Source organism: Chlorocebus sabaeus, chromosome 1 (assembly GCF_047675955.1).
Source record: "Chlorocebus sabaeus isolate Y175 chromosome 1, mChlSab1.0.hap1, whole genome shotgun sequence".
NCBI classification, from domain to species: domain Eukaryota; kingdom Metazoa; phylum Chordata; class Mammalia; order Primates; family Cercopithecidae; genus Chlorocebus; species Chlorocebus sabaeus.
Genome location: NC_132904.1, coordinates 80481447 through 80499685, shown reverse-complemented (window position 1 = coordinate 80499685; position 18239 = coordinate 80481447). Strand labels below are relative to the sequence as shown.

General features: G+C 35.6%; 1 protein-coding gene across 23 annotated transcripts in view; it reads left to right on the top strand.

Annotated features, from left to right (window-relative positions):
* Positions 1 to 18239, top strand: part of DLG2 (discs large MAGUK scaffold protein 2) — a 2222296-nt gene that overhangs the window by 1784336 nt on the left and 419721 nt on the right. For all 23 annotated transcript variants that reach the window (XM_008020354.3, XM_008020345.3, XM_008020348.3 and 20 more), the window contains one exon: positions 15401 to 15469. In XM_008020354.3, the coding sequence (XP_008018545.1) occupies positions 15401 to 15469 (69 nt within the window). The remainder of the gene's footprint in view (positions 1 to 15400; positions 15470 to 18239) is intronic.

Sequence of the window (18239 nt, the reverse complement as noted above, 5' to 3'; positions counted from 1 at the left end):
CTATTTCAACTAGATATCTTCAATAAGACACAAGTTTATTGGAGCAGAGCAGAATCTATTTATTGTCATTTTCATATTTTAACTTTCATCACATATTTTATTCCAAAATTAAGATTCACCACTATATTCTCAAGTGGCAATAAATGGATTCCTCCTTATTTATATTGTCCTTCTTTGTGAATTTGTGATGTAATAGAGGGTATATATTAATTTCCCCCACCCCTTGTCAAGTGCACTGTATACATAGAGAGTCCCTGGTATATTCATTTGACTTCATTAAATACAATTACAAATGGTTTGTCTTGATAAAAGTGAATATTTTTGCTTGGGAACTCAGTGGAAATTGTATAACTAGCATTCCAGTGTTCAGTTCAATAGATAGGAACTGTGCTAGATATGGGGTTGGGGGTACAATGGTTAATGTGTTATGGTTGCTGCCTTCAGGGAGTTCACAGCCTAGCTGGGGAAAAAGACATTTTTAAAACAGTGCTTTACTACTATGTGGGAAATGCCTTGATGAAGATATGCCTGGGTGCTGTGGAAACAAAGCTTAGAGCTTACAAATTCTTTTCCTGAATCTGAGTGTGCATGAGATAAGTCCTGAAGAATGAATAGCAGCAGGTTGAGTGAAGAGCAATAGCAGGGACTGTGGCTCTTGAAATCATCTTAGTGCTTCCTTTGGAGTATTGCCTGGTTATCAACTGTCATGTTTAAAGGGCCCTGTGTGAATAAAATGGCTGAGGTTTTCCCAAAATAAAAGATGTTTGGAAATGGCTGTAGTTATGAAGTTTCACTCACCTAATGAATGTTTCCACTACTGTGTTCAAAAAGACAGTAGGGGCTGGCCGCAGTGGCTCACGCCTGTAATCCCAGCGCTTTGGGAAACCGAGGCGGGTGGATCACCTGAGGTCAGGAGTTCAAGACCAGCCTGACCAACATGGAGAAACCCTGTCTCTACTAAAACTACAAAAATTAGCCGGACGTGGTGGGACATGTCTGTAATCCCAGCTATTAGGGAGGCTGAGGCAGGAGAATCACTTGAACCCGGGGGGCAGAGGTTGCGGTGAGCTGAGATCTTGCCATTGCTCTCCAGCCTGGCACCCTGGGCAACAAGAGCAAAACTCAATCTCCAAAAAAAAAAAACAAAAAAAAAACAAAAAACAATAGTTCTTAGTAATATGATGTTTCCTGATACACATGTATATATATTATTTATAACTCGTCTTATTCCTAAAATGATCCTATTGAAGTATTTAGAAACTTTGAGGCCCAGAAGAAAAATTATAAAACTGCAAGTGGATTTCATATTGTTTTTCATGGCTGAATGATAATCCATTGTGTCATTTGCAACAACATGGGTGGAATTGTAGGTAATTATTTTAAATAAAATAAGGCAGGCACAGAAAGGCAAGTATTGCATGTTTTCACTCATAAGTGGGAGCTAAAACAGTGGATCTCATGAAGGCAGAGAGTAGAATGTGGTTATTAGAGGCTGGGAAGAGAAGCGGCTGGGAGAAATGAGAAATTTATTAAAGGTAAAAAAATATAGCTAGATGGAAGAAATAAGTCTCGTGTTCCATAGTACAGTAAGGAAATTATAGCTACCAATAATTTGTTGTACATTTAAAAATAGGTAGAAGAGAAGATTTGTCAACACAAAGAAAATATAAATGGTTGAGGCAATGGATATCCCAGTTACCCTGATTTGATTATTGCACATCATATATAGGTGCTAAAATAGCACACGTACTCAAAAATATGTACAACCATTATCTATCAATTTTAACTTCATTTAATTCAGAGGGAAAACTTTCTCAAACTTTTAGGGCAAACAAATAAAATCTTTAAAAAATTTTTGTTTCCTTTTTTGTTTCCTTGGGGCTCTGTAAACTAGGCTAGGGTGAAATCTCCTCTGTTCTAATAGTGTTCAGTCTATTTTTGCTTCTCTTTCTTTTCTTTCTTCCTTTTTTTTTTTTTTTTTTTTTGGTTAATTGATCACTATCACTTACTTACATATCTCTCTATATAAACTGTAAGATTCTTAATAACAGGAACTGGGCTTGCTTCCTATTTGTGACTCTTATACTACCTAGCACAGTGCTTAATTTCAGTAGATACAGAAATGTCCTATAACAGAATGTGGGTGGTTACAAGAAAGCAACAAGGAGAATAATTTAACAAATATGAGGTAGACGATTGAGTAGAATGAATTCTGGAATACATTGATTGTTGCCTGGCACATATATGGTGCTCAGTAAATATTGGCTGAATAAGGGTGATAAAAGATATGCCTTGATAAAGTTTGGAGGTGGGAGAAAGGATTTGGAGCAATTACAAGCCAATGGTATATTCAGTATAAGATGTGACATGAAGTTGAGTAACCTAATAATTTCCAGCAGGGTGTTTGACTGGATGCTTCCTATTAAATGTAGTCAACACATTTTTCTAAGACATTTCAAAGAACCAAGGCGGAGGGGAATAGAGTCTAAGAAAGAATTACTTCTGCAAGATACACAGCATGCAGTAGTAATATGAAAACAATGATTTTTAACTTGAATCATGGCATTAAAGAATTCTCAATAAGTTTACTTGATTCAAACTCATGGAAGCAATACTCTCAGTTGGAAAAGAAGTCAACGAATACAAAATTGAACAAATAAACAGATAATTTCCATGAGTAATAGGTGATGTGGAGAAATGTAGGAGGCTACGTAATACCTGGGATGGTAATGAAACACCTTTAGGTAGAAGACCAACAAAAGCATCTCAGGGAAGTAATCTTTCACTTGAGACCTGAATGAAAAGGAGGTGTCCAGGAGAAGACCTAGGGGTAAAGCAATCCATGAACGCAGATGTCCTTAGAGAGGACTAGCGAGAATATCTCAGAGGCAGGAAGAAGGCCAGTATGGCTAGGTTAGGGAGTGATGGACAGAGTGGGGAGCAATGAGCAACAAAAGACAGACAGTGGCACAGGATTTGACATCCCTCAAAGGGACTGTGTATTTTATTCTAACTGCAATGGAAAAGTCTTTGAGAGGTTTTCTGTAAGTGGGGCAACTTATGACCTGATGTTATGCTTGAAAACAATCTTGGTCAGTGAGAAGTAACTGCGGGACAGGAGAAAAACCAGTTGGGACGCTGTTTCAATCGTCTACTAAGAGAAGTATTATTTCCATTAAGGTAGTAGCACTGAAGAGGTGGCATGTATTTCTGTGGAAGAAGTAAAACAACTTGTTAAGGGATTGGGTATGGAGTATGATGGAAAATAAATCCTTGAAAATGCCTAGATTTTTTGACTGAACTCAGTTAGCGGTACCTCTATTTACAGAAAGGAAGATTGTAGGCCAAACTGACATGGGAGGGAATGAACTGAAATAACCAAATGAATGTCCTTTCTCCCAAGTTAGATTATATACGCTTGAAGATCATGGTCTTTATTTTAGGCTTTATTTTTTCCTTTGCTATACCAGGCATAATTCCTTGCATATACCAATTGGTAACAAATGGGTATTTATCAATTAGGTGATTGGGAAGGTGAGATATGGAGAATGGATGTCTAAATCTTCTACTAAGTTAACAAACTATGATAAAACTTTTGGCCTCTAGAGGTGGTTTTTTTTTTTTAATTCTTTGCAAATCTTAAGAAATGTGAAGGGTAAGAAAGTTATCATAGATTTAAAAATTGTTACCCTTATGCCTTTTCAAATCCTCTCACTTGCATCCTTACAGTTGTAATTTGCATACAATATAGTTGCTCATAAGTAGTCATTTTTCATTAATGGGAAATTCATTAAAAGCTTCATTTGGAAGCTTTTCATTGAGATTCCAAGACAAAACATTTTAGTGTTTAGATACTTTCCTTACATTGATATTTTACATTTAATATTTGCCTTATATGGGTAATCTAATGGCTATGAATGCTAAATATTATCAAGCTGTTCACAGCTACAAATGTTTACAAAAATTGCTTTGTGTCAGAAAATTAATCCCAGAGGAAAGCGCTAACTTATTTAAATGGAAAGAGTTTGTTGCCAATGACTAGTTTCACTTCACTGGATCAAATTTAAAATAGTAGAAAACATTACACTTTATCGTGTTGGGTTCTTAATTTCCAGCTTGCTTTTTCTTCTTTTCAATACTAGCGCTCTGGTAATAAGCAGAAGATTAGGCGAACAAATGACCACATGGTTACTTGGAACATATTCAGCTGAAAAGAATACCAGAGAAAGAGGTGATTCTTACCTTTGGAGTATAAATAGTAGAGCAGAGGGAATTGAACAATTGGCTTTTTATTCTGTTACCTATTAGTACAATGAGGGTGATGACTCTGCAGTAACCATTGTAAGGAATTACTCTGCCATGACTGTTGTAAGGAAGATTCAGCTTGCAGATTTCAAGTGAATTATCTCCTGTTTCATTATACAGTTGGAGCTTTTCTGTGAGGCTAATACAAACAGACTAACAGATCCCATGAAATCAAACATCCTACATTTATTTGCATGTCTGTATGAAAAATCAATAAGGAAAATAGATTGTAGAATAAACAATTCTTTATTGAAAATAGAACCCAGCAAAATAATAGGAGGTGTTCTGCATTTCTTAGCCTTGGAACCCACACTGGGTTGCCATGGGAAATGTGGCATTCCCCTGTCAGGGTAAAGGGTTCCATTTGCTCTACAGAAAGGCTCTGTAAGGACTGGTCTCTGGAAATGCTAGAACAGAAAGGCTTGGAATTCATGCCAGTCTTCTTCAGAACTGCTTTCTCTCCACAGATCCTTGGCTGTCTCTAACCCTTTTGCAGCTGTTTTATAAGCCTGAGAATCATGAAGAGCTTATTCTAAACTACAAAAGTGGCTATGTTTTAATTTAGCTTAAAAGTACTCGTGACCTCTTCTTTGCCTACAGAATATGTTACAAACTCCAAAGAGCAGTACTCCCTGTTTCATGTTTAAGGGCTTTAAGGTCTTTAGCAACTGTTGACCAAACTCTTCCCATTAAAACTATCCCTTTGCTCCCATTTTTGGCTGACATGACTTCTTATTCTCTTCTTTTTCCTCATGTGTCCTCTCCACTCACTCCTTCTTAGTCTTTTTCTGTGTTTGTCTTCTGCTACTCATCCTATAATGTTTCCTATCACTAAGTCTTCATTTTAGCTTTCAGTCCTTTCCATCACAACCTTTCTAGGACTATCCATGGCTTCAAATGAACCTATACAATACTGACTCCAAAATGTACCATTTTAGACCAGAACTGTCTACTGAGATTAAACTCTAATATCTATTTAATGAGGTATCTCTACCTTGATGGCACGCATATTCCCTCAAACTCACCAGATACAATACTCCTTTCTCAGTATAAAGCACCACTGCTGACCAGTCATCCCAATTAGAAGCATGGAAGTTGTCCTGGATTCCTCACTCACACACCACATGCAATTGCCTTATCTTGCAGATTCCATTCTTAGCTCTAGCCATATTTTCCTTCCTTCGACCCATTGGTTATTTCAGGTTCAGGTCAGTATTTAGAGACACCTATACCCAAATCACTCTGCCTTGCTGGGAAGTAATTTCAATTTACTATTATCCATGCTTCATACTTTACAATTTTTTTTACATACATTGCTTTATTTTCCCCATCAGAGAAAACTGTGAAAAAGTACATTATCTACATTATATGATGACAGGACTAGAGATGAAAATTTTCAGTTTTGAGATTGTCAAGAACCTCATTAAGAAAGGTGAGAAATTCCTAACCCAAGTCCATTGGTTCCCAAGATCATGCTCCTTCCCCATCACAGCTCTGTCTCCCATTTACACCCAATAAAGTAGGAGAGGACAGTAAGAACTGAAAAGAAATGGAAGGAAAAATCAAAACAAGGAAAATGAAGTGACTTATCTAGGGCCATTGAGCTCATTATGAGCACAGGGGAAAGCTCACATTTCTGACATCCAGATCTCTGCCCTTTTTTCCAAAAAAACCTCTGCCTTTTCAATGTTGTTAAAGAATAAAAATCAGAGTGTATTATTCTGAAAAATTTCTTTCCTATGTGAAATGAAAAGATATCCAGGGCAATTTGAATTAGATGCCTAAAATCCTAGCTGGCATACGAAAGTCTTCCCATTTCTCATTCTCCACTTGGTGCTTTTTGTAGTACCTATTTTTATATAAAATTTCTAACTAAAATTTGCTTTCATTTTTGAAGTAGCTACATTTATGGAACTATCTAATACTTGATTTAAGCTATTATAAATTCAGTTTTTCATTTTCTTTTTGAAGCATGGTCTGTGGGGAAAGGGTTTTTTTTTAATACATGTTCATACATTGCTAAGTGCCTTATTGCTTTCTGAGATGCAGCTTGTGTACTACAGAAGCTGAGAAGAATGATGTATAGCCAGCCACCTAAAACAAAATGAGTAAAGGCAGGAATATGCCCACTATATTAAAACACTATATTTTGCTCCTGGTGTTTCAGGCTTAAAGGCCAGTCATAATCCATTTGAGTCAGTCCACTGGGCAAAATGCTGAGATTTCTCATTATTGCTTTAAGCAAAGGGTTTTTCATGGAGATTAGTTCAGCATTTGAAGTGCACTCTCAGAGTCTCTCAACTACCTAACAGAGATGAGTGTGATTTTTAGAATGGCCAGTGTTTGGGCTGCCATGTTAATCACTTAACTGTTGTCACAGAGAAGAATATGGGGTCACAGTAGCACAGGTTGGAGAAAACCAAGGGCTGAAAATTGCATCTGTCTTCTGATCTCACCTTAAACACATTCTGGCTGTGCAACTTAACATAAGTGTCCTTTACAAGAAGACTCTAAATTCTCTCTTGCTATTCTTTAAAGATAAGGAAAGAACTAATATCTGGCTGATAATTCTGTTAGACATTCATACAACAGAATTTTTCCTACCCTACACATCCAGAACTAGTTATTGACTTGTTAGTCAAAAGTTTGGATTTAAATAGTTCATTTATTTTAAAAACTGCCTGTCTTAATTACTTCACTTTAACTTTTAAAAATATAATTGCATAGTGGCATAATAAAATGAGTGTTTTATTGGTATTTAAAAGAAAAAAATGGTATTTCTCCCAATAAACCATATCCAGTTTACTTTTTGAGTCACCGTGTCGTTACTGACTATTGAGTGAAGCCATTTAACATAAAGTAAAAAAGCACATTTTGAGTATCTTTGTCTATGGAATGAAAAATTGAGGGCTCTAAATTTGAGTTAATATTTTTCTTCATGCTTATATCCATCTGTTTGTCCCAGCATGCTTGATTTCTTAATTGTCCATAATTTTAATTTTAAACAAATTATCATTAGTACAATCTTACGCTTTGCATTTCTGTAAGTCATCAGAACTTTTAATTTGAGAACAGTTAACATATTGTGTTCCTTCATCTTTTTTTTATATGTGAGGGTCAAGATTTTTTCTAGCATTTTCAACCTCTGGCCACAATTTTGATGGTGTTCTTTCCAGTGTCTAAATTGTTCTTTAATTGATTTAAAATATTTGGCATACCAAATTGACTTGTAAGGCCAGAAACCTGGGACCCATTTTATTTTTTCTGAAGTTCTATTTCATTTTTCTTACATAAATCACACATTAATCCATCATTCATACTTTCCATGCTGGATTTCTTTAAATTTAGGTGAGAATCAAAAGTGAACTAAGTAAAAAATTCTTTTATTTTATAATTATTTTTTGATCTTATCTCTCTCAGACCTAATTTGACAGCAATATTTTTAACTATTAATAAGTACTTTTTTTTTAGATTTTCAAGATCAGCAAACTTGCTCTTGATAGAGATAAGGATTTTTACATACACATATTTGATTTTTGCCACATTTAATTATGTAATTATAAAAACAAATGTAATAAGAATAAACTGATTTAAGAACGGTTACAATTGATTCTTTGTTAGTATGCAAATAACCTGAAAGGAATGGAAATTTATGGGACATAAGCATTCTGCTTGCTGTGGACATTGGTCTGCCTGTCACTGAGAGAGTGGAGAAGATTGGCTGGTCTATTAAAAGGATGCTGATTAAGAAAACTCAACAGCATAACTTGTGGACTAGCTATTAAACTGGAGGAAGATCTGTGATGATTTGCACAATGCACAGTCTTTATGCCTTATTATAATCAATGACTTAAATTAAAATGTGAATTTTGATGATATAAAGCTAGATGAAAGAGTGAAATTTTATAATGGCTAACACATCTTAAATGTCTAATAAAAATACTTATTGAATTAAATTGATGACTAAATGTTAGCTTAACAAACTTAAAAACTAGATCAAAATCAAAACCATTAAATTTGACATGTGATAAATATATTGGGTCCCAAAATCTGATGTGTAAGTACATGATAGGTTTGATTTTTAATCATTTGAGGTCACAAATATATGAGACGTTCAGTGGACTCTAAACTTAGCAATAAAATTCAGTAAATTGTAAAAGTCCACGTTATCTTGGGCTGCTATGACAGAAGTATGGGATCCAGATGGAGGAAAGTCACCATCTCATGGCACTCTTCCCTGATCTGAACACATCTGGAACTATGAGTTCATTTCTACGTTCTGCAGTTTAAATATTAGATTGGTGCAAAAGTAATCGCTGTTTTTATCATTTTAAAAAACAGCAAAAAACACTATTACCTTTGCACCAACTTAATAAATATCAGAAGAAAAATGTGAGAGCATACAAGGAAAGGTAACTAAGAATCTTGAAACTAGCTCATAAAGAAAGAGTCAAAAGTGTTAGGAATGTTTATTTGCAAGTGTTGAAGATGCAAGGACTAACTATCTCAGTCATCCAATGGCTACTGTGGACAGATGGGTATCACACCAAGAGAAGGAAGAACTTTTTAATAATTATGGATGTCCGCTGTAGATCATATTGCACACATGTGTAACCAGCTCATCAAGCTAATCTTGTACAAAATCAAACTCAATTATATTTTTCTATCCACTTATGCACATTCCTTTACACACATGCATTTCTGTTAATAGAGTCATGATCCTTTCAGTCAGTGATAGAACTCTCCATTCATTCTTCCTCACCTCCCCCAATCCTAACACCAGGGTCTGTCTGTTTTTGAAGGCTTGCTTAAAAGTCACAGAAGAGAGCACTACTCTTCCTGTACCCTGGGAAGAACAGGGCCCTTTCTATGAGGGATAATTTAACTTTGGGGAGGGGAAGTGCCTACCCAGCCAGATCACTAGAATCAAAGTGTCTTCTCCTTAGCTCCTTCTTATTAATTCCTGGATATTCTACCTCTAAATGTGTTAAATACATTCCCTTTTCTTAATTTTTACTGCGTTATTCAGGTTTAGGCGTGTATTAATTTTCTTCACCCTGATGGTTTACTGTTAGTCTCCCTGACTATAGATTTCCTCCACTTTCTTTCATTATTCAGAATATTTTCAGGTTTAGTTTTCTGAATCACAGTTATCACCATCTTGACCCTCTTATTCCCCCCACTTAATAACCTTGGAGAGCTCACCATTACCAACAAATGTAAGACCAGACCTTGGCAAGGTATTCATTGCCCCTCATTGCCCATCCCCAGCCAGCTTCCTGACCTTACCCCTGGCCACTCTGCTCTGGCCAAGCCAAGACACTCAAGTTTCCAGAGCATACCACATAGTTTTGACCCTTCATGATCTTGATCATGCTCTTATAGATTCTCAGAATGTCTTACTTTCCTTTGTCATACTTTAAAATACTTATATATTCTTCCAAACATAGCTTAGATAATTTGCCAATTAAATATGCCTGGGGATTTATTGAAAAATGCTATCCATGTTATTTGGACTTGGGCCAAATGATTTATTTGCTTTCACCATTCTCTTTATTATCAGATATTTATTGAGTACTACAATATTGAGGAATGAGTCATCCCAAGCACCTAACACAATCCCTGGTGTATAAGTTCCCAATTAACATTTATTGGGTATAACTACAACATATAAATAATTACACAAGACACTTCATGTTAAGTGTCAGTGAAACAACGGGAGGACTATCCAGTTTCATGTGAGAAGGTGATGATGTTTTGATTATGTTAAATTTGAGGTATTGATTGGATATCCAAGACAAACTCTTCTTTTTAAGAATAGTGACAACTTAATGCATGCACTATATTAAGAGAGAAGGAAAGCAGACAGAAAAAGACAAGAAAGAAATATTAAGGTAGATTAAATAAATGATTGATATAAATATGTAAGAGAGAGATGAAGAGTTGAATATGACACAGATAAATGCAAGTTCATTAGAAATGAAAAAATAGACAATATTGAATATTCATAAGGAGATACGTTAATGACTAATGTGACTTTACAAGTCACATTAAGTAACTTTATGTTATCAGTTAATTAATAAAGTACACAAAAAACCTTTTGTGCTGTCCATTAGAATAACATAGTTTTAATATTACGACTTGTTGGAAAAACCGTTTATCCTGCCTCTCACTGCCTCAGAGAAAGAGAAAATTTAAAAGCCATTTGTTACCACCAGCTAGGACCTTTGTGTTCCATGTATAATGGAACTATTTCAATTCAGATGCTCAAAAATTTCTTAATTAAGCACAACAATAGGAATGCATCTTTCAGCACCACTAAAATTTCATTTCTTAGGCAACAGTTTGGAGTCTTTTACTTGGAAAACTCAGAGAGTTCTTGGAAAGGAAACTCTATTGTGCTCTTGCTCAATTTTATTTAATGACAGCATGATTTGGACAGGCAATAGGGCTGATACCTCTCTTTGGATCTTAAAAAGGTTTAGTAATATTTATCTCTACAGTTGCCTGATTTAGTACCTCAGCCAAGCTACCTAACTAGGGAATTGGTGCCACAGGTTTTCTACCAGATGACAGGGGACTTCTTCTCCAGCATTCATGTTGTAGCATGATGCTGAGCCTCCCTTATGCTCATTCTACCCACCCACTATTCATTGTCACTTAAATCTTCATAAATGTTCAGGACTTACTAATGAGGTGGTGTGGATGTGACAGAGAAGTTCCTTTATTAAGTGATCTTCATAAAAATGATCTTCAAAAGCCACTGACATAGAAGTTGAGTATACATAGTAAAAGTAATGTGTGGTATTTTATACCAAAGAAAAAAAGAACTTGTCAGTGTTACTCAGTGGGAGTTCAGTATTTTCTAACAGAGTGTTTCAGGTGCTTTATATAGACCAGTCACAGAGCTTTAATTTCAACTTTTTATAAGACAATACGGTTTGTCTCAGAGGAGCAAGCACTTTGGAGCTGGCAAATCTGGGTTCTACTTGTGCCATCTACTAGCTAGGAGATCTGGGCCTTAATTTAATTTCCCTTGAAAATGGGGATGAAACCTAATTCTTGATGCTATTGCAAAATTTCAAAGCGAGAAGTCATGGGGACCTTACAGATAGATGGAATTCAATCCATGGTCTTCATCATTCAAAAAGACATTGATGAAGGGTCTTTTGTGTGTCAACCCCGAGCTGAGAATGTATGGATGAAGAAACCCAATACCTTGTTCTGAAAGCACACATGACTTTATAGGAGAAATAGGCATGTGAATAAATCTTAGTGATTCATAGCTCTGGGTGCTATTATGGATATGTAGGAAAGTGAGATGGTAGCACAGAGCAGCATGTTTTAGCTGTGAGTTCCTCCCTTGGTTCTTTCTACAGCAGTTCTCAGAATTCCATCTGACTGGCCTGTCTTCCTGAGGAGGTGAAAGAGACAGGAAGTGGTTACCTGTAATTTCTTAGTGATGGTAACTCTACACCACATTGTTTATACAGCCAATAATGTGGAAAGGATATAACCTACTTGGTCCGAAGGGGAAAATGTTTGGTGTTCTTTAAAATACCAGTTGTAATCACCATCAGGTAGGTCCAAACATCCACTGCAAGTATCCCTCCTGCAAGTATGGCTTGGACATTACTATTATATTTGGGAATAACAAAAATTCATTGTGTCCACAGGTCTTGACTGTATTTATCTTAGTTCACTGTATTTGTCTTAGAAGAGAATAAAAGGATAATTACATTTTGGAAAAGACTCTATTCCAAATTTACAGACTAGGAGAAACTGGCTAACCTTGCATGTGTAATATAAAAGAAATCAAATTCTCTGAGCACCTCATGGTTCCATTTGCATTTACTTTGTCACTAGAACTTTAAAGAGGATGTTATTGGAATACAGTAGAATAGCAAAGTAATTAGTTATAAGGTAATTATAAGTGAAGTGAGATTACTGAATTTTTTTGTTTTAATTTTGTGGGCTGAGCTAATGGTGAGAAGGCTATCAGAAATTACAGTTACTTATTAATCTTGGTTAGTGACCGTCATTGATCTTTGCCTAAGAACTGTTGGTACTTTCTAGACCAGTGGAAAACAAATGGTAAAGGAAAGGATTAGACATTTTGCACAAAAGATATACAATTAGCCAATAAGTATATGGAAAAAAATGGTCATTCTCACTAATAGACAAAGAAATGCTCATTACAAATTTGAAGCATCATTTTTCATCTATTAAATTGTTAGAGTGTTTTAAAAGTTATAATGTCAGTGCTTGCAAGACTGTGGGGAAACTGGTACAGATATACATTTTTAGAAGCAATAAAATGGTACAAAGCTTTTGAAAAGTAATTAATAACATAAATCAAGAAACTAATAAGTGTTTCCATTTTGGGAAATGCATATAAAGGAAATTGTAGAATAAGAAAAAAGTAATTGATACCAACATGTTCATTGCAGCACTGTTTATAATATTAAAACAATAAACATCACCCAAATATCCAACTATCAAAAATGGCTAAGTAATTGTATCTTCATAGGAAGTAACATTATGTAACACCAAAATAATAATGATAGAGACCCTATGAGAAATGCTTAAGTTGTAATGTTAGGAAAAGCAGAGGATATGAAGTTACATATGTTTCTGTATATATGTACAACTATGTGAAATACATATGGACATGTAGAGAGTCAGAAAGATAGAATGGAAAGTACACACACTTGGCAATAAGATAAGCTTTAGTTTGGACTCTGGCTCCACATTTGCAAGCTGTTGATTTCTGAAAATTATTTTAAGTTCTATGTGTTTTGTTTTCTTGTATATGGAAATACTTATGTCTACTTTATAGAATTCCTATAAGAACTACATTAGATAACTCAGTAAAATGTGAAAGAAGGTAATAGGACTATAGGTGAATATTTTTTAATTTCTCATTTTTATTTCCAGTAATTTTATAATATTTTTGTAATAGAAAATGCTTTATTTTATTTTATATATTATAAATGTATGATATTTTTGTAATAGAAAATATATTTTAATTTGATATTTATCACTAAAGTTATACACAGAAATATATACCTTGTGGCACTGACTATATGACTAACTGAAGTGGTCTAAATACAGCAATTATTCTTATTTGGTACTAAACATCTCAAAGTATACCCTCTGCTAAATCGTATTTGTTTATTTATTTAATGAACACTTATATAGCTTTACCATGTGATAATCATTGTTCTAAATACTGTATTCATTTAATTCTTACAATAACCCTGTGAGTAAAGTGCTGTTACTGTCCTAGTCTTATAAGATGAGAAGCTGACATACAGAGAGATTTAAGTAATTTATACAAGGTTACATTGGTATATGTGGTTGAGCCAGGCAGTCTGGCTACATAGTCCAAGTCCTGAATGCTATGATGCTTTTCAACTAGCCAATTGAAAACATGATCAATGAATATCTTGGCACTGCGAGGGATACCAGGAAACACAATCTTTAACTTGAAGAAGCACAGTTTTTAACTTGAATATCATTCTCTAGGTTTCAGCTATGGTCTCAAAATTCTGTACCCTTAACCTTAGACAAATATTGTCTACTTGTCGCAGGAAAACACCTCTTCCCACCTATGGTGACCTAGGTTCTGAATGAAAGACTCTGCAGCCTATTGCTTGATTCTCTGTGGCAATGTCAGCATTTCTCATGTTTGTGCTGAGAAATCCTAGACTCAGGTTTCTTTTATACATATATGTATATATACACTTGTTCATATATTACATGCATATGTAACTAGTATTTCAACCAAAATATTTAACCTAATACTATAAACTAAAATTACACATTCAATAAAGTTGGCTGTTGAATTATTATTATTGTGCCTATCTCAGATGAAAGATTCTCTTGCCGTCTCTTTCTAAAGAATATTCTAGGCCGGGGCACGGTGGCTCATGCCTGTAATCCCAGCACTTTGGGAGGCCGAGGAGGGTAGATCACAAGGTCAGGAGTTCAAGATCAGCCTGGCCAACATAGTGAAACCGCATCTCTACCAAAACTGCAAAAATTAGCCGGGCGTGGTGACATGCACCTGTGGTTCTGGTGACTCAGCAGGCTGAGGCAGAAGAATCGCTTGAACCAGGGAGGTGGAGGTTGCAGTGAGCTGAGATCGTGTCACTGCACTCCAGCCTGGGTGACAGGGCGAGACTCCGTCTCAGAAAAAAAAAAAAAAAAAAAAAAAAAGAATATTCTAAGATTACGAGATGAATTCTTAAAAATGTGAAAACTTGTTATAAGAATTTAAAATGACTCTAGAATCAAACAGTCTCAATGCCATTTCAAGCATAGGAAGTTACCATGTGACTCTGAGCAACTTTCTGATCCTCTCTGTATCTCAATTTCTTTATGTGTTGAATGGGACATACCTCCTAAATTTATGAGAAATAAAAGACATAAAAATTTAAAAGTAGGAAAGTGTTTAAGACCTCAATAAATGATAGATATTATCATTTTATTTCTATTGCTTATCTGCAAAATTAGTGTTTCCTTGTTACAGGTAATCAAAATCTAGAACTACATTAAATTTGAAGATTGAAATGCAGCTGGAAGTCTCATTTTTCAAGTTTTGTGTTCACTAAATAGCTCAATTATTACTAATTTTACAACTAAGTGTTGCAAATTTGAATTAATAAATACATCTATACTAATTAAATACAACGTCTCTGATTTACAGATTAGGCTCTGTGTAAAACTTTGTTGGAAAAAATTATTCTGCAGCTTAAAAAAATACATTGCATCATAAATAAATGTATGTTTTTATGCTCTATATTATCTCATTCCAAGGGCAAAAAATTACCTTTTTCAAATATGTTTGTTCATTTTAATGTTTACCTATCATTAAAAGTTTACTTTTGAATAATATATATTAAAATCAAATTATAAAAAAATTAACTCTTATCTAGTAGAGTACTATATTTTGGTGGAGGGTTCTACTTATCAACAAATATTTAATCTCTACTGTATTTCTTTCAAGATTGGTTCTTGACAATAGGACTGATTAAAATGTTCAAAAACATTTCAAATAAATGATGTGCGTTTCTTCTGTCTTTTCTTGCAGTCATTCCCAACATAGCACCACAACTCGTCAGCCTTCAGTGACTCTCCAACGGGCCATCTCCCTGGAAGGGTAAGATAATAATAAAGAACCTCTTAAACTGTGCAACCTTGGAATATAAAGTTTTCCTTTCTCTCCCTGTCTCTGTCTCTCTTTCTCTTTCCCTTCCTCCCTCCCTCCCTTCTTTCCTTCCTTCCTCCCTTCCATTCTTCCTTTTCTCCTTCCTTCCTTCCTTCCTTTTTCCTTCCTTCCTTCTTTCCTTCCTTCCTTCTTTCCTTCCTTACTTCCTTCTCTCCTCCCTTCCTTCCTTCTTTCCTTCCTTCCTTTTTTCCTTCCTTCCTTTTCCTTCCTTCCTTCCTTCCTTCCTTTCTTTCTTTCTTTCTTTCTTTCTTTCTTTCTTTCTTTCTTTCTTTCTTTCTTTCTTTCTTTCTTTCTTTCTTTCTTTCTCTTTTCTTTCTTTCTTTCTTTTGTCCTCTCTCTCTTTCTTTCTTTCTTTCTTTCTTTCCTTCCCTCCCTCTCTCCCCACTCTTCTCTCTCTCTCACACACACACACTCTCTCTCTCTTTTCTCTTTCAATCAGCAAATATCTAGGAAACTCACATTATGTGCCAAGCACTGTGCAAGGTACTAGATTCAGTAAGTCAAATAAGATTTCTTCTTTCCCTCCAGAGGGCTTCATTGTCTAGTACAAATGATAGAAATACAAACACATACTGGTGATACAGTGTAAGCATTACACTCTATAGGAGATATGCATAAGGGATTAATGGAGAATCCAGAAGGGATACCTAACTGTAAATGGGCATCAAAAGGGAACTGGGGAGCAGGTCAGGTTGGTTCCTGCAAAGATGTAACTCTTGAGCTGAGGACTGAAGCGTACATGGATATTTGCCCAACAGTACAAATTCCTAAATATTCCTCCAAGGGAAGAAAAAAAAGCATTTACTGAGTGCTTATTAGGTGCCAGACTCTATCTATTTATCTACCAATCACCTGTTGTATTAGTCCATTTTCACACTGCTGATAAAGACATACCCAAGCCTGAGCAACTTAAAAAGAAAAAGGTTTAGTGGAGTTGCATTTCCATGTGGCTAGGGAGGCCTCACAATCATGGTGGATGGCAGAAGGTACTTCTTACATGGCAGCAAGAAAGAGAATGAGAGCCAAGCAAAACAGGTTTCCCCTAATAAAACCATCAGATCTCATGAGACTTATTCACTATCATGAAAACAGTATGGGAAAAACCGCCCCATGACTCAATTATCTCCCACCAGGTCCCTCCCACAACACATGGGAATTATAGTAGTACAATTCAAGATGAAATTTACGTGGGGACACAGAGCCAAACCATATCACCTGTCTTACCTGATTTTATTTCTGAAGTAGTCCTAGAAGATAGGTATCTTTTTTTTCTGAATCTTGATTCTCAGAGAGGTTAAGTAATTTTCCCAAGTGTACTTGTACAGAAAGTAGCATAGCCTGGACTTTGAATCGAGCCTGACTCCACTGTGTGGCTCTGTCCCCTATAATGTGGTATGAAAGACTTTATTGAGGTGGAGAGCACAGGTTGTACAATTCATAAACCACATCCAGGCTAAGTTAGACATCGTGTAGAATTTCCTAAGTGTGAAAAAAACAAAAAACAAAAAACAATGAAGAACTAGAATGACTCTAACCTTAAAAATCATTAAATAGAATTAATAACCTGCTGTTCGGGATGGTACTGGAGGTCCATGTGCATACTATGTAGCTGAGGTGTTGTTTGCAGTAGAGGTAAGGGTGTGGGGACTAATTTGACCACTGTCTCTACCTTACTTTATTATTCCTTTTGAAGACCTCTCCTGGCAGGGCTCAGGGTGGCTGTCATTTCACATTTTGGCCATCAGCACAAAGTATACTTCCTCCAGCTGTGATAAATAATGGCATTTCCTTCTAAGGCTATCTCCAAACTTTTGTTTTCTTTCTTTTTATTAGCAAAAGCTTATTAGCAATTTGCCCAAAGCATTTTTTTCAATTTCCACTGTTTTCCACTTGAGTTTAAGGAACTCTATAATTGACATAATCACCATTTCTTCTTCTCTGATGAGGCCAAAAATGTAAACGTGTTACCCCTAACTTCAAAACACCAGTGACTCCTTTTATAAAAAAATAGCAAACTGTATAAACTTCATAGTGATCTATTGTCCCAACTAGCATAAAGCAGTTTGCCTTATATCTAGTGAATAACACAATATATTCTATTCTCTGTAAGAATGGAAGAAAACTTACTCTAGAGTCGAAGAATTTGGTTTGAATCCTCGCCTCTGCCATATGCTGTTGATCAAGGACCTTCACCTCTCTAAGCATGGGTTTCCTCGACAATAAAAGGGAAAATAGTATCAAACTCACCTTTTTTTTTTTTTTTTTTTTTTTTTTTTTTTTTTTTTTTTTGAGATGGAGTCTCTCTCTGTCACCCAGATGGAAGTGAAGTGGAGTGATCTCGGCTCAGTGCAACCTCCACTTTCTGGGTTCAAGCGATTCTTTGGCCTCAGCCCCTCAAATAGCTGGGACTACAGGCACATACCACCACACCTGGCTACTTTTTGTATTTTTAGTAGAGATGGGGTTTCACCACATTTGCCAGGCTGGTCTCAAACACCTGACCTTGTGATCCGCCCGCCTAGACCTCCCAAAGTGCTGGGATTACAGGTGTGAGCCACCATACCTAGCCCAAACTCACCAATTTTAAAAAATAAAAGTGGCAGGTACATATTGGACCCTCAATAAGTACTAGTTAAATATACATTTAGTCTAAGTGTTCTGAAAAAGACAAAATTTATTTTTATAGGCTGGATTAGTTTGA